Source organism: Idiotropiscis lumnitzeri, chromosome 15 (genome assembly GCF_059441095.1).
Source record: "Idiotropiscis lumnitzeri isolate Australia: NSW breed Sydney's pygmy pipehorse chromosome 15, RoL_Ilum_1.0, whole genome shotgun sequence".
NCBI lineage: Eukaryota > Metazoa > Chordata > Actinopteri > Syngnathiformes > Syngnathidae > Idiotropiscis > Idiotropiscis lumnitzeri.
In genome coordinates, this window is record NC_142405.1 from 3,967,677 (window position 1) to 3,994,747 (window position 27,071).

Consider the following 27,071-nt stretch of genomic DNA (forward strand, 5'->3'; position numbering starts at 1 on the left):
AAATACGCCTTTTGAGCTGTATCCTAAGATCGCAATACGAGTTGCCATCACTACTACGTCCTTCCATTCTTCTACTTTTTTTGGGGGGCGCTTGGCAAATACTTTTGTTGACACCTTCTTGAATTTGGCTTCATTGCACCACAACAAGTATTCACAGCAGCAAAAGGCGAAATAACCCAGCAGGATTCTGCATTGAGCATCCCGCTCCTAATATTCCAGCTGAAAGCGGTCAAATATTTGTTTGCTACTCTGAAATGCGCTATATAAAGAAAACTGTATTGTATTGCATTGCAGTATTGTATTGTATTGTATTGCATCGTATCTTCGCTTGCCAGGCAGAAAATGAGTCATCTCAGCTGTTGCCGTGGAAACGCTGTTCCGTGTCGCAACAGCCTGGATGATGCTTACATGGACGAGGAGAATAAACAACCGGAGCACAATGTCACAAAAAAAAAAAAAACAGAAAACAGAAAAATGAGATGCCTTTCAAAGACTTTGGCGACATCACTGAGCTAGTTCTGTCACCATGACGACCGGTCATGATGCAAGACCACGATCCAAAAAAAGTCTTCAATGTTTTTAAATAGTTTAAAGTGACATTCCCCCAAAAATGTCATCCAATCTACACTAAAATATTTTTAGAGGAACATCAATGAATGAAATCAACTAATCAAATTCATCATAAATTTTGTTAACTGTTGGAGACCTCGTCTAACTTTGAAATGTCCAGATCCTCAGAACTTCATTCTCTCAACACTAAGTTCATAAATGTCCATGTTATTCAGTTCCATTAATCGCCAAAAGACAACTTGATTAAAAAAAATGATCATTATTCGCAGCCCTAATAATGAGTGAAAATATTTCTTAATATACATTTGACTATACTAATCGACAAACTATAAACTTTATTCTTGCGCAATGAAACCTCTCTAGTAATACTATACAACCTCTTGGCTTTTATGAATACTTGAGACAACTGTTCAATACCAGAGTCAAGTCACCAGAGGGCGCTATATATATATATATATATATATATATATATATATATAAAAAACATACAAAGCGTCGTTTATATTGTTGTAATCTTTAATAATATTCTGGATCTGTTGTGCCTTTAAAATACATATTCAGTAAATGTAATAGGAAAAATACTGTACAAAACAACAACGTATAGATTTATAGGTTTTATATATAAACATCTCTTGTAACCAATATATCATCTCTGTAAGCGATTGGTTTGGTCTGCCACAAACACGTCCGCCAACCCATGAAAAAAAAACTAAACGCTTTCCTCCCATTACATTCGTGCCACCATCTTGTTGGCCAGACGGGCGGCGGCGCCGGCTACGCAGACACTAAGGGGAAGGTTGTGGGGTGGGTTCTACCACATGGGGCCAAAAGGTCAGGGCTCAGGGGTACATGCTACGTTCAACACAAGCGGGGAAAAAAAATTAACATTACGGAAAAAAAAAAAAAGATTTGAAAGAAAGTGGAGAGACGGATAAAATAATGCTGGAAAAAACACCAAGCGCCAATTGAAATGAGAGCGGAAAAAAAAAAAAACGGACAAAGATTGCGTACGCCGCTTTGTTTTTTTTGGTGCACAGTGCGATGAAGACGGCGAGAAAGAGGAAAAGGGTTGTTGGCCAATCAAAATGGAGACCAGCTGGCGGTTAAAAACATCAAAAGGTAGTAGTAGTAGAAGAAGGTAAAAAAAGTCGTCAGTGGGACACGTCCTCATCGTGATGGCTTTTACGCTGCGGGGAGGCGCATAAAAAAAGGGTGGGGGGTAATCAAGCCCCTTTCACCCTCAGCTAATTTGACATGTTGCTCGTGTGTGTGAAAAGTTACCAAATACAAAAAGTTCACGATGCTGTCAAATGTTACCATTTTTTTGTCTTGCAGTGTCAGTAGAGCGCTTTCAAACTGTTGCCGACGGACAAAACAAAAGCGGAGTACGACATTTCTGCGCGATGCGAACTGCTAATGCTAAACACGACGCCAACAACAAAGCGCTTTGACTTGTTTGACAAGAAAGATGTCAACGGCACATAATTTTCAAAGTATGAACGGGAATTTATGAGGAAAAGAAAATTGGGGTAAAAGTGGGATCAACTTTGAAGTTTTTGAGTTGTTGGTAGGTCCATTTTTTTTTTTGCATTGTGTTGCCAATGAAAATTATGAGAAAATTTGAGCAAGCTTCAGCTATGGTGCTGCTTGAGCAATTAAGCATTAAGAAAATTTTCCATTAAGGTACTATGATGCCCACACATTTGGGAAAGGAGAGCTACTTATTTACGTTTTTTTTTTTTAACTTATGGCTTAAAAAATTTCTAGATTTACAATGCTTTATTTTGCATTCAATTTCACAGAAAGTCCCCAGAAAATTACCGTATGTTTTCCAGAAATGTATCAGAACACGTCTATAACCATACGAGGGCTTTTTCGGATATTTAGAATAATATCTTCCAGAAATGTATCGGAAAATGTCTCCAAATTTACTGTGAATTTTCACATCTATTTTCCGGAAATTGTTATTATTAGATTCGATTTATTATCCAGAAATGTACTGAATCATTTCTAGAAATGCACTGGAACCTTTCCAGGAATTTACCAGAAAAGTTCCCCCAAAATGTACCCGTTTGTTCCATTTTTTTGCAACCCTGACAGCAACTGTACTTTTCAAATACAAAATGCTTCGCGGCGTTGCATGCGAACGTTACTGACTGCACGCTCCACAGGCGGCGTGAAAGGGGCTTGATAATCTGTGTGTGTGTGTGCGTGTGTGGAAGGGGGTAGGGTGATGACGACATAGTCCTTAAAGGGGCGGTGTGCGGTGGGTGGGGTTGCGGGCTCACAGGGGCCCATGCCTGGCCTGGTACTTGGCCACGACGTTCTTGCAGCGGCCGAGCTCCTTGCGCAGGTCGGCCACCTCCAGGCGCAGAGCGGCGTTCTCCTTCTCCAGGAAGCCTGCCCGGATGGCGATCTGGTTCTCCTTCAGCCGCCTCGCATCCCGCGACCGCTTGGCCGCCACGTTGTTCTTTCTGCGCCGTGCCCAGTACTTGTCGTCCTGCAGGCGGCCGCAAAACACCAACGGTACAAGGTTAGGGTTAGAATAACAAAATAAAAAGGTGAATAAGGTGAATTTGCATTCCCTGTGATTTTGATTCTTAATAAATGAGTAAAAAAAATGTCTTTCTGAATAAATATTGTGTGAAATATTTCTTGGGAGGGGGGGGAGCAGACTTAAATTTATTCATTTTTTGGATGTGGCAACATATAATAACATAAAATGGATGCACACCAAATATTAATTGTGTGTCTCTTTTGTAATTAAAAATGATTTATTTACTTTTAATTTCCAAACAATTCAAAAGTATTTTTTTCATGTGATCATGGAGCTTTGTGAGTAAGAAAAAAGAATCAATTTTGAAAGAAGTCTGTAACATGAAATGTGGGAAAGAGTCAAGTGCTGTAAAAACGGATGTATTTTCTTTTATTTCACAATAAAAAAAAAAAAACAATTGCACGTCATTATTGGGTGATGGGTTTTTTTCCTGTCGTGGAATAAATTTTGGAATGGGGCTGTAAGATTACAGCGTGGATGAAGTATTGACAGCACTTGACCGTGTCGTCCCGATTGTCGCAGGTGACTAAGTGAGCGTCCATGTGGTGCTTTGCGAGCGTGGCGCTGACCTTGAGGTCGTCGGGTATGAACACCTTGCGCGCCTTCTTGATCATGGGCTGCGGCTTGAGCTCCTCGGGCGAGAACTTGTGCTTGCGCGGGTCGAAGACGGCCCCGCCCGGCACGCTTGACAGCGCCAGGTCGGCCGGGTCGGGCTCGTAGCTCAGTGCCACCTGGATGGACTCGGGGTCGATGGGGCTGGGCGTGTCGCGTGACGCTACGGGACAAAACACAAGCACGGCGTGAGTGCGTATCGGATGCATGCTTCAGGATTGGCCAAAAATGTGCACGGTATTCGTGCGCGTGTGGGTCATGAGCATTTTTCTGTATATTGTGCAAGTGAGATTGTTAATGCGTTAGTGTGTCTCCGACCAGTTTTGACAAAAGCTTCTTAGGCATGCTAAAAATAGATGTCGCCGATCAAGTCACCTCTGTCGTGCTCATTCGCAGCGAAGCGAACAGGCTAAAAGCGTCTGATTGGTCAGATAAGAGCAAAGTATGTGAACGTAGCAGACGTTTCAATTTTTATTTTCATAGAGGCACCATAGACGAGCTAGAAAGTGAGCTGGCTGGCTAGAAACGGCTAATGATAATCTTGCGTGTACGTGCGGCCGAACTTTGACCCTAAACGCAAGGAGCTGACCAATGTGCAGGGTTCAAAGTGCGTGGGCTGAGCTAATCACAGTTTAGCCTGGAAGTGACCAAGCTTTTTTATGTTCTACTGCGTGACAACAACCAACTACAATAAAATAAATGTTTTTTGGGTTTTTGTTTTTTTTTTCAAAACAAGTGCATGGATGCTAAGTTTTGTCGTCTTTGAATTAAATATACCTCATATTTGGTGATTTTTAATCAATTCCAATATGTTATTCAAGTAAATATCTGTTCCAAGCATCGCAAAAAAAAAAAAAATTGTTGAAAAATGTGATAAATCGTAATCATGGAATTTTTTTGTGATTAATTAGTTAAAAAAAATAATCACTTGACAGCACTATACACACACACACACACTTTTTTTTAGTATTATTGACCACCACAACACACACACAGTTGTATATTTGATGTTGTTGTTGAGCCTGCCGACCAAGCAGGAACAAGAGTGCACGTGACACACGCACGCACACACGCCCGAGTCCATGTGAGCCAGGACACGCAGTGCTGGGTGAGCGAGCGCGGGAGGAGGAGGAGGAGGAGGAGGAGGGGAGGGGGGGCGCATGAAAGGGAGCTGAAAGAATACAAGAGCGCGCGAGAGGACGGGGCGGGGCCACGGGCAGCCGCACATGCTGTCTGCATGTGTGCGTCACATGGACACGCACGCATCAGTGAGGCCGCGTGGCGTGCATGTGACAGCGCGCACGCGCACACACACACACACACACACCAAGCATCTGGCGTTACTCGACACCCGGCGTGAAAACACAACACGCTGTTCCAACCACTTCCTATCACGCACCTGCACGCCATCCCGTCTGCTGACAAATTTAGCAAAGAGTCGGCATAAAACTGGTCCCCTCACATTTAAAGATGAAGTCTCGTATTCAAGAATGATTTCGACACTAATATGGTGTGTGCGGCCTTGCACTCATGTCAACACGGCATTGTGACGGATTTTGCTTTTGTGGAAGAGGAAAGAAGCGGCAAAATGCAGCCGTTATGATGAAGACGTTTGATTGTGATGTCATTTTCAATCAACAGCAAGCGGCAAAACAAAATGGCCGCCGCCTGAGACGACACAAAGCGGATGCGCTTTGCCATTCTTATCCCGCATTCGCAATATGGATCAAAAGGCCGTGTTGAGACGAGTCGGCCCACATTCAACATTCTGTATTGTTGGCAAGAAAGCTTTCTGATTTGAACTCCTCTTCTTATTTTTGTAAAGGTGTTGTTTGTGTGTCAATGCCTAGCATCCATCTCTACCCACAATGCATTGTGTTTTGATGGCATTGCTGCCATGAAAAACAACAATTTTTTTTTTTTTTGCTCCACACTTTGGATGATTTTGTTCGGTTGCTTTCTCAGAAAATTGAAATTCACATTTTTCGAGCATTCCGCAGACGAGCTCTTTATGTAACTTAAAATGTCTCAGTTGCCGTGGCAACACTAGCAACGACTGATTCTTCCTCTCAATGAAATGATGTAATTCTGTTTGTGTGCGTGAATGCAAGAAAGTGCGCGTATTAAAAATAAATTTATCATAGTCTGGAGAAACAACCGCGCTCTGCGTTTTATGCTGCGCCGCAAACTCGATAATCGCCTTCATCGATCCGTCAACACATGACCAGCAACAATCAAACGCGGTCGCCCGCTGCTTCGCGCTAACAGCACATCACAAGACCAGCACCTCTCAATCAAACACACACACTCTTCTTGAACATATGCGCACACACACACTCAAACACGCACACGCACGTTAAACACAGTCTCTCACACACAAATTAAACACTCACTCACACACACACAGCACACCCCTACTCTCACACGCATGTTAAACAGACGCACGGTATGAATAAAGCGTCGATGTATTTTAAACCACTCATGGCACACAATGTGTGGAGTTTGTTTTTTGCCTTGTTAGCTTATCGAAGCAACGACAATGTGCGCTGTCAGTATCCGCAGGGTGCAAAAATCAATAATCGCGTTTCCATCAGACGTGCCACAATGCGTGTGAGCAACCAATCACGGCTAAGCGTGCTGTTGCCGTCATCGCTACCTATAGCGTTGGGGCCGCGCAAACACGTCTGCTGCTGTTGCTGAGGCGGCACGCCGCCGTGCACAGGGGTGGCGGCGCGGCTGCTCAGGTCCACCACTGAGGGGGCCGCCGGGACCTGGGGGGGCTGCGGGATCTGGGGGACCGGGGCCATTTGCTGTTGCTGCTGCTGGTGGTGGTCGCTCTGCGCGGTGTTGGCGGGAATGCCGTTCTCGGACAGGAACTCTTCCAGGTCCATGTATTCCAGCTGGAAGTTGTCGCCGTCGTAGGGCAGCGTCTTGTCCCAAAGCGTCGGCCCCAGGAAGGCCGATTGTGGCGGGTTGGCCGTGCCGCTCTCATCTTCCAGTTTCTTCTCCTTATCCTTGTCCTTGCCGAAACCTGCGAGACAGCAAACCGGCGTTACCGGCTGGCACTATGCTTCACTCGGAACCGGAAGCCAACGTGCATAACTTGAGCATATACATTTTGCAACTGATCGGCATAAAGAGGCTCTCAGCCAGCTCGTCTGTGGAAGTCAACTTCCTACACGACTGTAATGACAAACAGATGCCAGCAGATGGCGACAGTGCTTCGGATTTGAAATCAGCACAGCTTTTAAGTAGAAGAAAAAGATTCGGCACAAAGTCCCTCAGGAAAGTTAGTCCCGGACACCAGACATCGGTCAATGCGGCTCTTTCTATTTGGTTTTGCTTTTTTGTGTGTTTCGATAATATCAATAGGAGGTTCTATGTATTAAGATTGCTGCTGAGACAATTTCATTCAGCCTCACAGGATGATTTAAGTATCAATCGAGCAATCTATCTGTACAAAAGCAAATGTTTATAATGCGATTGCAGACTCGAAAACAAAACTATGTTGTGTATTGTGTGGCTTGTCGGACCTTCGAACAGCAAATTTAAGGATTGTGTCATTTTTTTAAGCACAATGACGGCCTTTATTTTGGAAGTTTTTTTTTTGTTTGTTTTTAGGCTTTGAGAATAAAAGCACTAATTGTGTACTTCATTCTAAGTTCGTTATCTTATGGAGGCATGCGGTAGAAATCTGGAATTTTCCAAAGTCTGCTGCCAATTTCATTTGGTCCATTATGAGCGGGACAGGACGGAACGGCGCCGACAGGTTCAACAGGTTTATTATTAGGATTATCACGGAAGTTCCAACAAGTATGTGTTTTGCTCGTTGAGGAAAGTGAATTCATTGTTGCTTTAACACAAATAAAGAATACAAATCCGAAGAGTCATTAGAGTGAAATGATGAACTTTACATTCTAATTATAATAGAGATATGTTCCAAGTTAGAATTAGAATAATTAGAAATCCCTTTATTGTCATTGTACTCAAGAGTGCAACGAGATTACCCTGTGATATGAGATCATAAAAACTTTTCTTTTTAATTATTTATTTCTTTTTTTTTAACGCTTCCACCACTCTTACATCTGCTTAAAACTGAAGTAAATTGACGCATGCTCTCCAAATAATTCATATTTCAATCCTGTTTCATGTTCAGATTTACTGCAAAACTGGCCCGTAAAACAAAAAATAATTCAACATTTCAACATCTAAAAAAAATAAATAAATCAAACTGCCTCCTGCAACTCTTTCACCAGAGCTCAGTGCTGCCAGGCATGTTGTGGCACAAGGTGAAGGTGTGCCATTCTAAATTGGGACTCGCTTGTAGACAGGAAGAACCCAGCCAAAAAAAAAAACAAAAAAAAACTATCACTTGAAAATCCACAACATGGGTGTGAAAGATGAAGCGCGATATATCGAGGTTAGACTGGAATGCGACAAATGCAATGACAGCTGGCTGCACACCTCAACTTTGTCTTAGCAAAAGATAAACGTGTCACTCGGCAGAAGACGGTTGGAGGAAAAAATAAGTCATGTGGGGCGTTCAAAGTGGGTCACAGCGCAAGTTGACATGACGGCGGTGTTGTGTTGCACACTCTCAACGGGAGTGGATATTATCATACACATCTTCAACATGTAGCAGTTTATGTCGCATTTTTAAATCCATTTCTTTGTGGCTTTTGTAATTGAAGCATGTCCCCGCTGATGTACAGTGTTAACGCTAACACCGTCAGTGTTAATAAGTTGGACGTTTACCGGCTATATTTAGCACTTTTTCCCAGTCCCTCCAGCAACACTTTTACCAAAAAAGCAAAAATTTAGAAACAAAGCAACATTCCTGCAGAACATTGCCAAGAAATTATTGTGCTTAACTACTGCACATATTTTGACAGAGGGGACATATTTTGCACTCAGTTGAAAATGAAGTGGAAAGAAGTTCATGCAAGTAATTACTGTAAAATGCTGTGACCATAAAACCTGTTTTGAATCATGCCATTGTTTGGATGTTTAAAAAAAAATTCCCAATCTAATTTTTGTGGCCGTGTAGCAAACACTTAACAAGTTAGCAGCAGCTCCTTGTCTCTTTACTCCAATGACTATTCCGCTGCCTTTATGAAAATCACTTGGACAAATGGTGATAATAAGAGGTCAAAATGATGCAATGGAAAATTAAAAGAAAAAAACGTCGAGCTTCACTCCAGAGCGGTGTAAGCCAAAATTAAACACTGAGGTTTCATTGTAAAAAGTTTTTTTTTTTTTTATCTTCGTTTTTTTATTTATTTTTTTAGGATTAGAGTGAGACGCCCCCTATGGGTGACACGGGGAATCCACGTAATCGCCATTAAAACCGAGCTTTTGAATGTCTGAAACGCGACCCCCCCCCCGCCCCGAGAATAAAAGGTAGCAATGCACCTGCATCTAAAAAAAACAAACAAAAAACAACGCTCATTCAAATTTCCTTTTCGTTAAACTAATCGGTCAGTCTGTTGCTGGCGCGACGGGCCGAGTCAGCGGCCATGTCACGTTTCGCTCGTCGCCGCAGCGAATGACTCGCATTCGGTCTTAATTTCCGCCCCCGGTCGAGGCTGAAAAGCAACATGTCAAACGTTCATTTAGATACCTTCGTCATGGTGGAAGGGCAGCTTGAGCGGGTTCTCCAGCAGCGACTTGAGCACGCCGTGCGTCGGCGGCAGGTAAGTTGCGTTGACGGGGAGAGGTCTGCTGGCCATTTTCTCCACGGGGCGTCAAAATCCCGCGACTGGGGCGGCCCGGGGAGGACTCGCGGACAGTGGAAAGGAGTTCCGACGGTCGGCGGGCAGGCGGCTTGGTTGACTGGCAGGCGGCGAACTGGAGGCGGAGGGCGGAGGCAGCGCGGCTTTGACTGACTGACGGACGGTGGGAGGGAGGGATGAGGCAAGCAAGCAAGCAAGCAAGGAGGGAGGGAGGGAGCTAAACTAAGCTAAGATAAACTAAGATAAGACAACCTAAACTAAACTAGACTGCGCTGCTACCTATTCTCCCCGCTTAGACCTGCACAATATTTTATTTTATTTTTATTTCTATCCGCTCAGGTAAACGCCCCCCCCCCATGTACGGAAACTGCTGACGTCACAGCAGCCGCGGCCAGTGAGGCGATGCCTTCGTGGGACGTGGGAAAACAAAAACATAATTTACAGACACAATTGGAAATGTAAACTCCTAGCCTGAAGCGAATCCATGTTTACACACGTACACATCGTCACTGATCATTTTCCGGGTTTATTACCATTTATTTGTGGTGAACTGCAACTGCGGAGGCCCGGACATGAAATGGAGGGAAAGTTTTGAAATTGTGTCCAAATTATCAGCGGAGGGCAGTAAGAAGAGCCAAACACCAGAAGCACTGACCTACATTTGCAATCCATTGTAATATTGGCTCCATGAAATTGTGCTTATTTATTCCTAACACTTCTCTTGGCTGCAATGGATGTTGCATTATAAATGAATAAATAAAAACCTGTCAGCCTACATGTGTTGCCATGCTGATCAAATCCCAAGGCCTTCACAGTCACGATAACCTCAAGAATCTAAACAACAGCATCATTTGTTTAACCAATCACATTTCTATAGTTGGCAATGTAATTGTAATGAGTGAATGAGTTATTCATTAATTTCTATGCAAAATACAAATTAAGTTCAAGTAGAATAAAAAAAACATTTTTATGATGCCCGTCACGGGAGGGGATTAACATTTTTCAGGATTCCCGCAGGATGGGAGTCCGTTTCACCGGGAGCGGGACAGGATTTTTTTCTGTGGGAGTACCAGTTGGCAAGTGTGAGTGTGATTATGATTTAGACCGATGATACTTTCACTACAATCGCCTCAGTAAATAACAGCTTGACAGGAGTTTATAGAAAGCCCATCAGAGCGTTACTTCCATAGTCTACTAGTACACTAAATCGTCCATGAACTAGTATGCTAGTTATTCTAAATTCTAGTCGTGGCAAATCATCATCCTGCTCGTTCTCACGCTGAATGGTCTTACTAGTGAGGACAAAGAGTGTCCTAGTGCGAGAAAAATTGAGTGCACTATTAGGATACGGAGATGGCGTTTCTTCAGGAATATTGAGTTTTTTCATTTTGATTGACAGGTAAGACATTTTGTTTTGCCACCTTTCCAGCTGCACTGACTCACATCATCGATTTGAGGAGGGGTGGGGGTTCTAAGTGAGAAAACATGCATACATTTGCATTTTTCTACTTACTTCCACTTTCTAATGATGATGACGTGTTATGTTTTTTTTTCTCCACCTGGTGGTTAATGCTTAAACATAAAATCTTGAAAGCTTTGGCAAAAGACAAGTGTATGGCACTCACAGTTAGCCAGAAGCTAATATGCTAACCCTTTGCCGTAAACAAGGATGCTAGCAGATAGCCTGAAGCTAATTTCTAATATTTAGCATGAAGCTAGGTAAGTTTATTCAGTCAGTTAAACGAAACCTCTTTTATGGTTACATACTAGTTAGCTGAACGCTAAGAAGATAACCGTTAGCTTGAAGCTAAGATTTTTGCTTGTACGGAGGGGAGTTTATTGCGAGCTCACCCAACGTATGGGCTTGTGGGGCAAAGGTTCAAAGGTCATGCGGAGGCTCCGTCACATGGGAGTGGCCTAGGCAGGAGTTTAGCTTAGCTTAGCTTATTTTAGCTTAGCGCCTTGAGGCTTACTATGGTGAGACACATGACAAAAACAAAGCTGGTGTTTGTGTGTGACCGATCATCCGCCGGAGAGTTTTCAAATGTGTCATGCCTCCTCCTTCTCTGGAGCCGGCAAGTCAACAGAGTTTTCACGCACGTCAACACACACCCACACACACACACACACACAATACACACAGACAAACAAACCCACAGAGACAAAAAGACAGATACTCAAATAAAAGGTTTTCTAATTCTAATTTAAAACCCATACCCTTGCTTAAAACCTGAATCTGAAAAGTAGAACCGTGGCTATAATCCTAATTTGAAAACCCAACATTTTCTTTCACGCCAAGTCCGCCTTGAAACCTTACTTAGCAACCTTAACTTTTGTTGTTTATTCTCATGCTAACTTCAAGCTACGTTACGCTCACTTTTGACTAATTACATTCTAATGTTATGCTCACTTTTTTTTTTCGAGGAAATTAAAATAATTAAATTGCGTTCATTACCTAATGTAAACATGTTTTTTGAATGTTGGAACAAAGTAATTTTTTTTTTTCAAACATTGTCTAAAATCAAGATTTCAAATTGGGCTAATTGGACACGCTTTTTCAGCTCATTGTCACTTCCTCTCCCGTTGACGTTAAGGGCCGGCTGCTGATGCCTTCAGGGAACTTGGGCATTTACTCCCTCACAATAAAAAGAAATTTTTGGGCCGAAAAGTCGTTCCGAGCGGCCCTATTATGTAACGCGCCACAATTCTAATCTTGTTGCACACTTGAGTACAATGACAATAAAGGGATTTCTGATTCTCTGAATTAGAGCCACTCATCTGGCCTCCCGCGACCAGTCCCGAGTGGCGAAGCCACAACAGGAGACGCCATTCAGCCGGGACCTCGTGATGGGCTCCCAGAGATCGCATCTTCATCAAAGGCGCGCCCTCGAAGCTTGTTGTTGGGATTTGAAACTCACCAAAAAAAAAACAACAAACATCCAGCTACAAATTTGTGCACTTCCTGTTTGTGGGATCAGTCGTCTTTCCTGACGCTCACGTCCTGGCAGTCGGTCCGATTAAGTCACAGCGATGTCAAAGCCTTTTTTCAAAGCCTGACCCGCGCTTGAAAGCCTATTTTGAAAACCCTAACCAAGGCATCCAATGTTGCGTTCAAGTCAGAATTCATCAGGGTTCGTTCAACGTTGCAAATGTTTCCAAACGTTCGCCAAAATTTGGGGTGATTTTTGCCTCGTCGCAAGGGTATTTTGAACGTTTAAAATTCCTTTGCGACAACAAAAGTAAAATTCAACGTCTGCCATGATGATCGATTGGCAAACATTTGCGACCTTGAACCAACCCTGACGTGAATCCGCATTTTTCTCCCTTCGCCAACAGTTGGAAATGTTCGCCTCTATGTGGGATAGACGCTTTAGCAGACGTGTGCTAGCTTGATGCTAACACCGTAGACGAGCTAAGGGAAATTAATGTGCTGACGATTTTAAAGCGCTTGGCTCGGCTTGATTACGTGCGGTGACGCACGGGAGAGTCGCGAGGGGGTCGACCGGTCCCCGCGGAGCGACAAGCTGGCAGAACCAGAACGTGAGAGCGGCCGGGTCGCCGCGCTCCTGTTGTGTGTCTCCTGAGACGGATTTTGATGGCAGCCGGCGTGTGTGCGTGTGCACGGGGAGGGCGGCGGCGCACACACGCGGCCTCCCATGCTGTGAGCTTGGAGCAACACGTTTGCAAACATGTGGAGCGAGCTGCCTGCCGCCCACTGCGCTTCCTCTCGGGACTAAAACGACAAACAAAGTTAGCGTTGTAGAGCGGGGCGCAAACACTTGCGGAAGAATTATGATGATTTTTTTTTTTTTTTTTTCTGACTTGATGTTGATTTGAGTGATTTTCATGCTGATGGTGTCATAATGGCGTTGTTCATGATAGCACTTTTATTTCTTTTTTTTTAATATATTTTCCTAGAAAATGTCACAAGAAATGTTACGATATATTTTTTTTAAATATAAAAACACACACAAATGACAAAAGTATGACATTACAGTATGGCATCATATCATGACACCATAGCGCGACGCAACATGACAAGGTCACATGACCCTTCTTTTATGCCAATCACAATTGTTTGGCTGACTACACACACGGCCACGCCCCACACGCAGGACATGCCGTATTTTTCAGCAAGTACAACGCCCAAAATTCCTGCTGGGCAAAACATTTTAACCACCGCCGCCATCTTGGCAATGAGCTCAAAATGTTGTGTTGGCCTCTTGTACTCGAATCTGCTTCCCCCATGACAAAAGACGCGCCGCAACTTTATGTTAGCGTCTCATTAAGATTCTCGCCTGCGTCAGCGCGACCTCTGCCAAGGCCAAAGCGTCCTTGTTTGGATGCTCGCCAAGTGTCGACGGCCAACAAGCAAATGTGAAGACACTGCTATCGCTAGTTAGCTCTGCGCTTGCGCCTGACACCGGCGTAGCATGCTGGCTAGCACATCGGCTACTGTTGTAGACGCTGCGAGCTTTCTTGGCTAGCTGTCTGTTTGACCAGGTGCCTTTTTTTGTTTAAGAGTTTTGTTGTTTCTATCTTTTTGCCTTGTCTTTTCAAATACAAAATATTTTGGAGCAGAGGTGGGGGAAAAAAAAGCATTAGCCACAATTAGCCACAGAATTGTATAGTTTGTGGCACGGCCTTGAATGCTAACCTTTGAGTTGATTAGCGTTTCAATCAAGGTGGTTTGCACTTTAAAGGTCACACCAAAGGTTAGCGAGCACACCGCTAGCACGTTATCAGCAAACACAAGAATAATTTGTCGGCGGATGGTCGTCACGCAAAGTGACAGACGTGCTGTTGTCATAGCGACCGATTGGTCGAAGACGAAATCTTCATCTGATGATGATAATGGGGGGGGGGGGGGGGCGTTAAAAATTTTATCAGATATTTTTTCCCCTTTTTGTTGACACATTTGATAGTTGGCATTCTTTTTTTGGGATCAGAGTTGATGAGTTTCTGATAGTGTGTGCGTGCGTCCAAAAAAAAAAAAAAAAAAAAAAGCCTGCAAGTATCCTGATGGTTACATAACAGGCTCACATTCCAGGTAGGATTCCAGGCTGGCTCTAAACTGAGCGACAACAACAACAAGAAAAGGACAGACAAAGAGGAAAAAAAACAGAACGAGGGACAACAGACCATCAAATAATGAAAGAAATAAAAAAAAAAAAGAGACCTGACGTCAACTGTGGCTTGAATCTTCACACTCAAAAATCCAAACCTTCTCCAGAAAACTTGAATCTCAAACCCTCACGCTGATTAGAGACCCAAACTATGACTTGACACCTCAATTTGAAACCAGAAGAAACCCTGATTGCGTGTTGTATGCGTGTGTGGTGTGAATGCGTGTTTGCAACATGTGCGTGTAGTGTAAGTGTATAATGTTAGTCTGATATCTGTATTATGTAGTGTGTGTTGTGTGTCTGTGTGTGTGGGATTGGTAATGAGCATGTGTAGTGTGTGTTGTGTGTATGATGCAGTTTGTGTTTTGTGTCGTGTTTGTAGAATGTGTATTGTGCTTTTAGCATGGGCATGTTGTGAGTCGCACACATTCGCGTAAAATACATGTAGTTTTTATGTTGTGTGTCGTCTGCACAAGGTTGTGTGCGCATGTTGTGTGCTTGTGTGTACGCGTGTGTAGCACGCATCCTGTTTGTGTGTCTAGCATTCATACGCGGAGTGTTACACTCAATTTGTGCGTGTACAAGTAAGTAGTGTGTGCGCGTGCGTGGGCGCGTGTATAGTGTGCACGACTGTTCCATCTCGTCTTCGTGAACCTGGCATTCATTTTGTGTCTTAATTGTATGTGTCGTGTGCGTGCGTGTGTGGGGCGCGGCGGGAAGGCAGCTCGCTGGAGTGTCGGTCGACTTGCTGAATAATACAAAGCAAACAGTGACCTACTTTCCAGACAGGGAACAAACCTCTCGCAAAACCCGGACGCGGAGTTTCGCTCCCGGCCGGAACGGGAGCGCGCGGAGCGGACTGAGCGCGTGGGCGGCCGCGCGCCGTGTCGTCTGATCCGTCGCGCACTTTTGGGCCCACCCGCAAATGTGCTTAAACAGGCAAGCGCAGGAATAGTGCGGAGAGGCCTCGGCCGGTCCCGAGGCCTCCCGAGCAGGAATGTTGCTCTTGTGAGCCGGTCGGCCGGGCCTGTCGTCGTAAATCGAGTGGAGGAAAAAAAAAAAAACAGCCCAAAAAGTCAAACTTTCCATTTGTAAATATTCAATTCACTTAAAAATAGGTGCAAGCATTTGATGACGTCTCTCATTGAGGTCACATAAGAGCCACAAAATATATAAACCCAGAAAACTCCTCAAAAAATGCTGATTAACATTTAAAATACATTTTTCATGAAAAATGGCTCAGGGGGGAAAAAGGATGAAAAATTTATAAAATATATAAATATTTTTTATATGAATAATTTTAGTTTTTGGCAGATTTGGAATTATATGAAAACAAAGCACCTCAATAATATTAACGTTTTGACTGACTTGAATTCTCTGGAAAATGAACGTCCAAATGGCAGTTTTGTCCTACAAGTTACTCCGAGTAGCACTAATGAATAACTCCACATTTTTTTGTGCGTCCAAACATTCCGCATCTGATCCACTTGTCAGCTACTTTGGGTATTTTTTTCTGCTGGTGTTCTAATACTTTTGACCAGACGTCACATTTTCACTTCCTGTAGGTGTGTTGCCATGGAAACAGAGGAGAGCTTGTCTCACTGCAGGCTTCATGCAGTGAGACCATTGTGACACTCCCCCTAAAAAAACAAAACAAAAAAAACCTCAGACGATAGGACAGAAGTGCGACGTTTTAAGCCACTGCTGCTTCATGACGTCATCTAATAATCTAACTGCGGGAAGCCGCAACGTTGGAGACGACTTTCATCATGTGTTCTTTTTGTCAAAAAAGTACAAATTGACTCACGACTTTCTTACCAGAGCTTTAACCAGATTGTTCACATTATTATAGTTTTTTTTCTTTTTGTATGAGCTGGGGTACCTAATGAAGTGTCCAGTGGTGTTGAGTCACCAAACCCGTTTTGCTCCCTTCTGACTGGCGTCCAATGATGAGAACAGGAAAAAAAAAAAAAAAAAAAACTCAATTGGATTTGTCTGCTGAAAATAGGAAGGAGCACTTTTGCATCTTCTACTTTGCTTGTGCCTCGATCGCTGTGAGTTATTTGTGTCAATTGACGACTTAACAGAGTTGATTTGGAGAGGATTACCACAAATAGTTTGGCCCGCTCATTGAACAACCTGTTCTTGTCCCGGGGGAGAAAAAAAACACGACTAGTACGTATCATTCATCATCAAAACAAATTATAATTATTGATGTGAAGACTCTAACCATCATTTCCCACCATGATTAAGATACTTAGAAATAGTTACTACACATCTCTGCCAAAGTTCAAATTTTCGAATGACTATCCGAGGAAATGACGTGACATGACTAGGGAGCCATTTTATTTTATATTTTTTAGAAGAGGCCTGCGTGGGGCAACTCGTGGTCCACCACGTTGGGGAAGTGGCCACATTGAAATGAAAGTCAAAAAAAAAAAAAAAAAAGACTCATCTAAGAATATTGTCACTCTGCAAAACAAGTAGCCGATTTTAAATATGCTCAACCTTCTATCGCGCAGAACAAGTGTTAAAAAAGGCGACATTGTTGTAAGATTGCCAACGTGAATGAAATGTTCTTCCCCGTGAAGAGTGGTTGTCATGGAGACGCCGCTACCCGCCACCATTTCCAGTACACATTTCACCCTCAGTGAATGAATGGTTTTCCTTTGCTTTTAAATTAATTTAAAATAAAAAAGTGACACTGTATCAATGAACGAGGCCACAGCGCCCCCGAGTGGAGACAAACGGTACATCGAGTCCAGTTTGTGACAAGGAAAAAAGGACCAAGAAGTGATGACAAAGACTTTAAATTAATTTATTTAAAAAAAGAAGAAAAAAGCATTTCTCCACTGAGGCTGAACAAACATGTTTTTTTGTTTTCTTTCTTCTTCATTTGGGATGTTTACAATCAGAAACCTCCAGGAATTGCAGCTTTTGACTCCAATTATGACAAACCTTGAGGGGGTTCCTTTGTTTTTCTTTTTTTTTTTTTGCCAGCGAAAGGGAGACGAAGCATTAAAAAAGGAAGTGACAAGGTAATCAAAACAAACAAACAAAAAAATAAACAAAATCGAAGGGGACAAACATTGACTCAAGTGCAGGTGTGTGTTTACTTTTTCTCTCGTTCTATTTCATGCAGGATTGGTCTTTGCTCAAGTCCTCCAATGTGGCCGAGGCGTCACAAAAATTCCAGACAGGAAAGCTTACGGAAAGCCGCTTTGCAATTTGTTCCAGAACAGCTACACCTCCATGTACTAGTACACTCCAAGTACGAGTAAAGGGCATTTTTGCTTCACCAGTAACATGTAGTCGTCTTACGAGTAAGGAAAAAGTGCCTCCTAGTAAAAGTTCATATCCTTGCAATACAGTGCAAGGTAGTACTCAAAAGTGGCACTAGTAGTGTTGAAAAAAAACACTACTCGTAAGTCATTCTACATGTGTGCCCTAGTTGCTGTTCTACTAGTGAGCACAAAGAGTGCGCTAGTACATGGATCTTAATCTACATATCAAGAATATGGAAGCTGTATAGAGCTTTTATTCAATCTCAAACAAGCTTGATGGAAAGTGGCACCAGTAGAGGAAAATTGTCTTCTAAATTGCGTCAAGTCAAACCAGTAGCAGGAAAGTGTTACCGGTAAGACAATTTTTCTATGAGCGTGTCGAATTCTCTCACTAGTGCAGACAGAGTACGTGGACCTGATGGCTATCAAGGGCATGGAATAAATATTCAAAACGGCTTCCGATAGGGGGGGGTTTAGGTCTGGTTTCCAGGTCATTCAACAAGCTCTCCACATTTATTTTGGAAGTGAAAACAAAACAACAAAAAAAAAGTCCTCCGCTCCACATGGCGGCGCTGTTGCGGCACAGAAAGTTGCGAGTTGAGCGGCTAGCTGCCAAGCATGGAGGAATCTTCCGGAATCCCCCTTTCTGATTGGGTGGCTGTTTTTGTAAGATGGCCGCCATCCAGGCCGCCGCCCGGCCGGGCTGGATGAAAAAGTTCACGTGGGGGGGGTTCTTTTGGGGTCTCCATTCTGCTGAGGTAGATGCGGCATACGGGTGGCGCTAAGGTGGATGTAAGGCGGTCGGTCGTGTTTGGCCTGTCCGGTCCACACCGTTCTATTTAGTTTTTTTTCTTTTGACTCTTCGTTCCTCTTTTGGCACCTCAGGTGAGACAAGCAGGGTTGCAAAATTCCAAGAATTTGATAAACTTTCCGTGGGAATTAGCAGGAACTGAAATTTCCAAGGACGTCCGTTTGCATGCTTCATGTAGTGCTATTCTGCCACCTTGTGGCATCTATAGGTAAGTAACTTGATTTTTTTTTTTTTTTTTCAAAATTGCTGACTGATTCATTATTGTTGCAGCAGGGCTTGCTTGGTACCGTAATGACGTCACGTGTGGGCAAGGAGAGCGATCGATTTTGGCTGTCCGACAAAATAAAACTTTTATGCTTGAATGTGATATCTTACCAATGGGTGATCAAAAATTCTCAGTTAATTCCCATGAAAACTTTAAAATTCTGAATATTTCCAAAACAAACTCCCCAGATGAACTTCCCATGGAAATTTCCCAAACCATTGCAGCAAAAAAAAAAAAAAAAAAAAAAAGTTTAAATAAAAAAAAATGACCCAGAAGAGTTACGCAAATTTACCCAGAGATTTTCCAGAAATTCTTGAAACTTTCCAGAAATTTCCCGAAACTCTACCAGAAATTTTCCACCCTTTTTGGAGCCCTCAAAACAAGTAAAAGAAAGGACGGCGGTGGTGGCGGATGTGGTGGAGATGGCGCACCCTTTGCGGTCGGTGCCGGGCGGGGTTCTGCTATGGAGTTTAGTTGTTACCGTTGTCCGCCGACCTCACCTCGTCCTCTGCTTTGGCCCGTTTGGCGTCCGGCGGCACGCTGTCGCCCGCCTGCTGGTCGCCGTTTTGCCGCTTGATGGTGGGTAGCGACGCTGAGGCAGAGGCGTGGTCAGCGAGCAGGTGAAGCGGGCTCGCCACGGACGGACCTGAAAGGCGACAAAGCGGCGTTTAGTCTGAGCGAGTGCCGTTTATGTAGAATTTGAAAAATTATCTCTTTGACATAGGTAGACGCGATGTGTGTGTGCTGACCGCTGCTCTGTATGGCGGTGGTGATGCTGTGGTTTCCGTTCTGCGTGATGGTCTTGATGGGCAGCTGGTGCTGACCCAAGATGGCGACGGTCTGCAGGGGCCCGGACGCCGACGAAGTCTGGATGATGCGGCCCACCGCGCCCGTGGCGGTGATGCTGGGCACTGCCTCCACTTTCACTGAGGGTGCACACACGGACACATTTTCATCAAATCAGTTTGTAGACGAGAGAATGCGAAAGTTGGAGAGCTGACACTGAACTAAAACGTTGTTGCAAAAATTGAAATGACGAACATGGCTGGAAGAGTGACTTCCACAAGAAGCATAGAAATGTCAAACATTTCATTTGCAATCATTCTGTTTAATTTTGGCTCAAAGGTGTAATTCCCAAGATGTCCTGAGGGGGCAAAAAAAAAAATGGCAGCTTGCCGCATCCCATCACCACTGACCCACCTTTGCCGTCAGCTCGCTCTCCATTTTCCTGCAGCTGCAGTTCGCTCTTGGCGATGACGGCGGCAGCCGGCTGCGTGATGACGGCGGTGGCGCCGGCGGGGATCTGCTGCAGCACGTGGACAGTCTGGACTGTCTGAACCGGCTGGGACGAGCTGGTGCTGACCGGCGACGCCATGGTGTAAGTGACCGGCTTCAAGCTTTGAGGTAGCTGACCCTGCAGCGCGATCAGCACCGGCTGGTTGCCGACTGGAGAGCCTGGAACGGCATCGGAACCGTTACGGCCAGTCAATACTTTTCTTCGATTATCCCATCGATTAATTGGATGATCCAGCAGTCTCGATTTTAAAGCAAAAGCCACGATTGGAGGACCATCCCGAAACCAACCTGGTGTGTTCTGTGCAAAGCGAGCTTCTTGGATGACGGCCAGTTTGGGTTGGACCACCGTGGCGGGGGCGGCGGGGGCTACGGAGGAGGTGTCCGTCTCCATGGGCACCGGGGAGCCCTCTCGGGACAAGCTGTCAGGGGTCTGCACGCCGCTGGAGTGAGCCGACAGCACCCCCGAGTGGTTGGGAGAGGCGGGTGCACTCCTGAGGGAGAAGGGACAGAATCGTTCCATTTTTCCAAGATGGCGCAAAAAAAAAAAATAATAAATAAATAAAATGAATAAAAATCCAAAGTCAGTCATTGAGTTTCATCTGGGATCATTATCATTGAAGATAACTTTTCATACCAGGATAAATCGGTTTTCTAGGTCCTTGTGTGAGGACAGCGGGGGTGGAAGGCTCACCTGGAGGAGAGGGGTCCATGTGGAGTCCTGAAACAGGGGACGCCGCGGGGCCGTCGTTTCCTGAAGGCCTGATCAATGAGCTTGCCCTCGGAGGACGGGTCTATCCTCCAGAAGGAACCTTTGCCGGGCTCCTCCTGCGAGCGCGCCACCTTGATGAAGTAGCGGTTCAGCGACAGGTTGTGGCGGATGGAGTTCTGCGTCGGGAAGGACACAAGGAAGCCAGGACGTGAGTCGGGCCCGTCGCTCGAGCGGCGCGCCGTCCATCAAACTGACCTGCCAGCCCTTGTCCGCGGTTCTGTAGTAGGGGTAGTTCTTGGTGATGTGGTTGTAGATGCCGTTGAGCGTCAGCTGCTTGTCCTGCGCCAGCGTGATGGCCTGAACGATCAGCTGAGCGTACGAGTAGGGCGGCTTGGAGTCGTCCTGGCCAAACAAAAGTTTCAACTTCAGCGAATATTCACAGCCAACGGCAAATGACTCGATTCATTTGAGCTTCTGGAACTGCACTTGTCCACTCGGACTCTCACCTTGGGACTGTCCTCGCCCGACGCGTCCTTGTCGTTTTCGGGCTGAGAGTTGTCGTTGATCAGCTGCAGCTCGGCCGAGCTCACCATGCGCCCCCCCATGCGGTAACCCGACGAGCCGGCCCCCCGAGGGCTGGACGGGCACGAGTTGGCGGCGCTGAAGGACGAGATGACAGAACGAGACGACAAAGTGTCAACGTCAGAAGCGGCGAGACGTGTGCTTTAGCGGCACGTCGGCGCTTGTGGTGACGCAGAGACGAGAAGCGGCGGGTTACCTGATGGTTCCGGTGGGCGAGGGCAGCGGACTCATAAGGTGAGCGAGGTTGTCGGGAATGTTGATGGTGAGCGGCGCAAAGTGAGGCTGCACCGGCTTGACGGGAGACTCGGGGGCTTCGCGCCTCGTCTTCCTGCCGCTGGACAGAGCCGTGAAGTTGATCTTGATGTTGGTGCTGGGGAACCTGAACGTGCACCTGAGCGCACAGCAAAGGAAGTTTTTTTTTTCTCCAAATCAATTAACCAGATTAAGAAAAAATGATTCAGCATTCTGAAACAAATTTTGTCCACTGGGGTCGCTACCGTCACGTCCTACTGTGTGACTTCAAATGTGCGTGGCATCAAAAGGCGAGGTTCGGTCTGGTGAGCGCCATGGGAGTGTAGTTGGCGTTCGTTAGCTGAGGTGAGACAGCCCGAGCGTCGAGTCTGTTGCCGTTGCAGCTGGTGTAACAAAGTGCTCACTACGCATTTATTTTGTCACCATTTACCCAATCAAGTGACCAAAAGTGCACCAACTGCCTTGACCACCGCTACGCTGACTAGCGCCGGTTGGCAAAATTTAAATTTGCTAACGATTGTTTATACGTTATCCTGTGTCAGTTACGTAAGCCACGGCATTTTTTTGGAAGTGTAAAATGATCCTCAGTTTTGAATGCACACTTTTACACACCCTTTCCTCGTGGCTCGGAGCCATGACGCCAACTTGTTTCGACACGGAGCGGTGCATGAGTGTGTACTTTTGTGCGGAAAAAAATGTCAACATGAAGGAGGAAGAGATTTTGCGTCAACTTTTGCGTATAATGTGATTATTCCCAAAAAGAGTTGCAAGACTAATTCAATTTCTTTTTTTTTTTTTAGTCTTGCATTTAACATTTTGGCTCGTAAATTTCAGTTTCACGTCTTCAGCACTCACAAGCAATAAATTAACCTTTTTTCTTTTTCCATTGAAATAACCTTTTGGACAAAACCCACATTATGCAACATTGACGCATGAATATTTTTGGTGTCCCAAAGAAACATCGGCATTACAAATGAGAATCTGTTCTGGAAAGCAATCACACTTCACCTGCGACGCCATGCAACACAGTCAAGGAGCACTTAATCACAAACGGGAAATATTCACATCAGTTATTGTTCAGCAACTGCTATTCTTTTCTTCAGTGCTATTTTTAACCACCGAGAGCAACATTTGAGTCCACCTCTATAAAGGGAAAAAACTACTTTGATGTATTTTTATTTGATGGATTATGCAGTGATGCAATTGCATTTTTTTGGTCGGGACTATCGTAAGGATTCTCAGCTTTACTCTCCATTTTTAATTTGTGTTACGATGACATCATCCTTAAGTGACAGAAAGAAGAAACGTCCGCACGTCCCCCTTCATCTCAGTCGCGCACAAACGTTTTTTTCAAATTTACAGAATTGCGTCAAACCTTCTGTTTACACGTCCAACAATTGGTGTCAGCGTCGGCTCGCTTGCGCAATGTCAACAAACGAGGGCGCGAGAGAAAAGGAAGCCGGGAAAGTGCGCGGGAGAGACGAGAACGCGGCGGGTGTTGACATCAGCACAGAGGAATCCAGGAAACACACACGGAGCTCCGTAAACATGCGCTTGTTCTGTATCGTTGTCCAGATGGGAAACATGATGATGTCATCATTATGCGACAAGCACTTCGCTTTGGATGCATTCATACTTGGTTGCGTCATGGTTTGCAGCAGACGACAACCCGACAAGAGTGGAAAGTCTGACAGTTGAAAATGTTACTTATTTAGGTTACATTTCATATTTTGCACGATGACTCAAAGGAATTTCAAGCTCATCGTAAACGAGAAAAAAAAAAAACAGGCCAAAGCGGCAAAGTGACAAAAAGCTTGCTTGTTTGTATTCGAAGGAGGATGAATTCTTTGTGTGTTGCAACATATTTGGCCAGTCAAGCTGATTCGGATTGTAATGTTGAAGACTTTTGTTATTAAACATTCCCCGAAGTCAGAAATTTGAAGTTCAACATTATCTTGAAAACAAAAACTGGTGCGTCGTCTTTGCAAAGGGAAGATGAAAATGAGTATAAGAAAATAACACGAGAAGGTGGCTCATTCCAACAAAAATAAGAAACAACTAACGGTGCAACAATTATACATTAATCGTCATCTAATAAATTCTATTATGGTGTTGACCATAAAATTGTGCAAATGCTCATTAGTTAAACCACTCAAATGTAAACATTCTCTGACTTCTGTTGTCCTCCACAAAAGCAGACAAATGATATGTGTGTTTAATCAAAATAAGACATTCCGCTGGCGTTGGGCCGAAACCGGAAAATTTACTTTTACAAATGACTTATCAAGCAAAAGTGTTGAAAAGGCTTGCTGATGTTGACCACGCAATGTTAGTTGTGAACCAAATATTCTCCTGAAAAGTAAGGTGCGAGGATTCTGCCTGAGGCCAGCAAACATCGGCTTTTAGTCTTAAAAAATAATAGTCAACATTTTTTAACAATTTTCTGCCAGATTTTACAGACCTACCCACTAACTGAGCCTTCATCAATTTATATTTTCACATTCTCGGTACTGTCAATTTAAAATAAGGTCATTTTTTTAATAAAGGGATGGAACTGATTCAGTGATTAATCATATAATCGACTGTGTGATCGATGATCAAAATAATCCATCGTGTGCGCGCGTGTGACCTGGGGCGGAGACGCTTAGGGTTTGTTTACGTCCAGCGGCTCCATTCACAAAACACAGCAGCACCCTGCCAATGCTAAGCGCAAGCTCGGACTCAGGTCGATGGATTTGCTCGAATAACAGCAACATGTCTTCCGAAATACCATCTTGCCTGTCCCAATAAGCACTCGTAAACCAACATTAGGCCGCGTGAGCTAGGCCGGGCTAGCTCAGCAGCAAGCGAGATGCTAACGTGGCTAACAAGAATGTCAACAAAGACGATGGAGCAAGGAGACGCATCACGGCTAACAAGCTAAAACACGTGCTACCCTCACCACCCAAGAAAAAAACAGATAATCGAAGGTTGTCGCCATCTTAGCGTCCCGGTGTTCCAAGCGGGACGCAGGGGGCACCACATTACTCACATCGGCGACAGCTGCAGCGGAGCGGCGCCCCGGCGGAGGAACACCCCGTCCACGAAGACCCCGTTCTTGCCCAGGCAGCGCAGGTAGAAGTCTCCCCCTCCGCCGGCGCCATCGTCGCTGGCCGTGAAAATCTCCAAGTGCCGCCGCGAGATGAAGCTCGAGTGACCCATGCTGACGTCCACGGAGCCTTGCGACGAGTTGCGGCCGATGGTCACCGAGCGCTTCTTCATCACGTACTCGAACTCGCGGCCCTCGAGCCGCGCCACCGGCCCGGACGAGCCGCTCACCGCAGCCATGGTCAACGCAAGGGACGGGCGGCTGAATGAACTCGGCACGAGTGGGTTGCGGGGAGGGGTAGGCGGAGGAGGCCGAAAGCGAGTCGACCTACAAGGGGGGCATTGAATTAAAAAGCGCGATTTGACGGGGAACACGCGTGGCCGGGGACAGCCGCTCCGACCCACAGCCTAGAGAAAGGCCAGCGTCCGGACGTGCTACTTAACGCGAGAGAGGGGGGGGCTGGATGTGGGTGGATTGACGGCGCCAATGGCCAATCGCGTGGGAGGACGGTGATGCAGTGCCGGGAAATCGGCCAATCGGAGTAGAGAAGTAATCCGAGGCCACATTCAAGATCGGTTGGAGGGCACTGTGTGAACATATGGGAGGACGTGAGGCAGCGCGGAGGAATGGCGACACTGTGCAACGCCAAAACGTTACAAAAACAAAACAAAACCTAAAACATTAAAACACAATCGTCCACGTGTCTGTGCCGGCATCCGCCAAACTAGCAGTGGGGGAGTGACAAAGTACAGATAGCGAGTTCATCTGTAATTAATTTGATGCTTCAGCGTTCTATACTTGATCTGAATACAATATTTATTTGTCGGACCAATCAGATTTTTTGAGTGTTTTTTTTAAAACATACTGTTTCTTGACTTTCACTCCCTACAGTTCCCAAGCGTCTTGTGTATTACTAAAAGTGCTATACAAATCTATTTTTAAGTGATGGTGCTGATGATTATTACTAGATCATTTTGAAATTGGTAAAATGACACGGCAAAATTGATAATAAAAGGAAAAATGTTTATTGTAATAGTTACTCCCAATTCTATGTGTTTCAAATTCATAACTAGGAGGAGAAAATAGTGAGGAACAAAATTGGATTTTTACGATAAAACAATAAAAAATAATATATAAATAAAATTCTAAATATCCCAAGAATACTATGAGAATAAAAGTGTTTTTTCCCCAATACCTTTTAAAAATTACATGGATAATTTTAATAGAAAAAAAACTATTTATCAAGAACATCTCGTAAAAAAACATTTTCACATCATTTCTGCTGGATGGTTGGCAATTTCCGTCAGACTGTGGAAGTTGTGTGGTAGCCTCCAGCAGCCACGAGAGGGCGCCGCACACTTTCTTCAAGCTATTTGGGGTGACTTTATGATGCCAGTTGGACAACATTTTGCCAACGGAGCAAAACTAGAATCAACTTCCGCCTAAGCGTTTATATTGTTGTCATATTTATCTTATTCTTCTACTCTAGTCAGCATGTTTTTGAATCAATGCTTCTCTGAAAGTCTCCATATCCATACGATTAATAACAAGTAGAGATATCTTGTTGTAAATTAAAAAATATATATATATATATAAATATATATATATATATACGTATATAATATACAAACCCAAACATTATTAAAATATTTTGGTTGTATAATAAAATATAAATAAAGTTGCCATTAATATTTCATTCTCTCGCTCTTATTTAAATTTGTCTATAGCGGCATGGAAGTGAATGAGGTCAAAGTTTAAGCACGTTAGTCATGAAGACATATTTCATATTGTCAATTGGTATCCTCGAGGCTGTAAAAGCAAAACATCAGCAACCTCTGGGCGACCTTTCACCTGATGCTGGCGATGCCTTAAAAGCAGACAACGACCTCGTCTCTATTAGACGCGCTTGTCTTTCATTGGTTTTGTTTTTTTTCTGGTGACAGCACACTTAGCGTTAGCGCTAATGCACGTCACTAAGCTCTCACAAACCACAAGTTCCATCATCATCGTCATCTGAAGAGTGAGGAGGATGATGGCGCCATGGCAACGGTTCAGGCCAACAAACACAACAGAGGAGGGGAGGGCGCGTTGGGAGTCCCTCAGGGATCACAAGCGAGCAGTCGTTTGATCGAAGCGAGAGATCCATTACACGTCCGTTTCCTCTCCGAATGGGGCCCATTACTAAGA

At 44.5% G+C, this 27,071-nt stretch overlaps 2 protein-coding genes across 2 annotated transcripts; both read right to left on the reverse strand.

The window, feature by feature from the left end:
• Positions 1-2,540: 2,540 nt before the first annotated feature.
• hlfa (HLF transcription factor, PAR bZIP family member a) lies at positions 2,541-9,750 on the reverse strand. The gene is made up of 4 exons (XM_088317059.1): positions 9,360-9,750; positions 6,396-6,770; positions 3,697-3,902; positions 2,541-3,070 (listed from the first exon to the last, which is right to left on the reverse strand). Exons 1-4 carry the CDS (start codon positions 9,466-9,468, stop codon positions 2,855-2,857), a joined length of 906 nt encoding a protein of 301 aa, XP_088173185.1. The 5' UTR covers positions 9,469-9,750; the 3' UTR covers positions 2,541-2,854.
• A 7,649-nt stretch (positions 9,751-17,399) lies between these two features.
• Positions 17,400-25,326, reverse strand: foxk2b (forkhead box K2b). Its single transcript, XM_088317583.1, has 9 exons — positions 24,828-25,326; positions 21,741-21,935; positions 21,469-21,622; positions 21,218-21,364; positions 20,945-21,138; positions 20,542-20,744; positions 20,158-20,412; positions 19,707-19,883; positions 17,400-19,603 (listed from the first exon to the last, which is right to left on the reverse strand). The coding sequence occupies exons 1-9, from the start codon at positions 25,121-25,123 to the stop codon at positions 19,428-19,430; spliced, it is 1,797 nt and encodes a 598-aa protein (XP_088173709.1). The 5' UTR covers positions 25,124-25,326; the 3' UTR covers positions 17,400-19,427.
• Positions 25,327-27,071: the final 1,745 nt, after the last annotated feature.

Bases quoted from the DNA above. Each gene is read 5' to 3' on its own strand.
- hlfa (XM_088317059.1), bottom strand. From the start codon at position 9,468: ATGGCCAGCAGACCTCTCCCCGTCAACGCAACTTACCTGCCGCCGACG. The intron at 6,771-9,359 runs GTATCTAAATGA...GCTGTCTCGCAG, and splicing joins GCCCTTCCACCATGACGAAG to GTTTCGGCAAGGACAAGGAT. The intron at 3,071-3,696 runs GTCAGCGCCACG...GGCCGCCTGCAG, and splicing joins TCATACCCGACGACCTCAAG to GACGACAAGTACTGGGCACG.
- foxk2b (XM_088317583.1), bottom strand. From the start codon at position 25,123: ATGGCTGCGGTGAGCGGCTCGTCCGGGCCGGTGGCGCGGCTCGAGGGC. The intron at 21,936-24,827 runs GTGAGTAATGTG...CTGTGCGCTCAG, and splicing joins CCGCTGCAGCTGTCGCCGAT to GTGCACGTTCAGGTTCCCCA. The intron at 20,413-20,541 runs GTTGGTTTCGGG...ATGCCGTTCCAG, and splicing joins CTTTGCACAGAACACACCAG to GCTCTCCAGTCGGCAACCAG.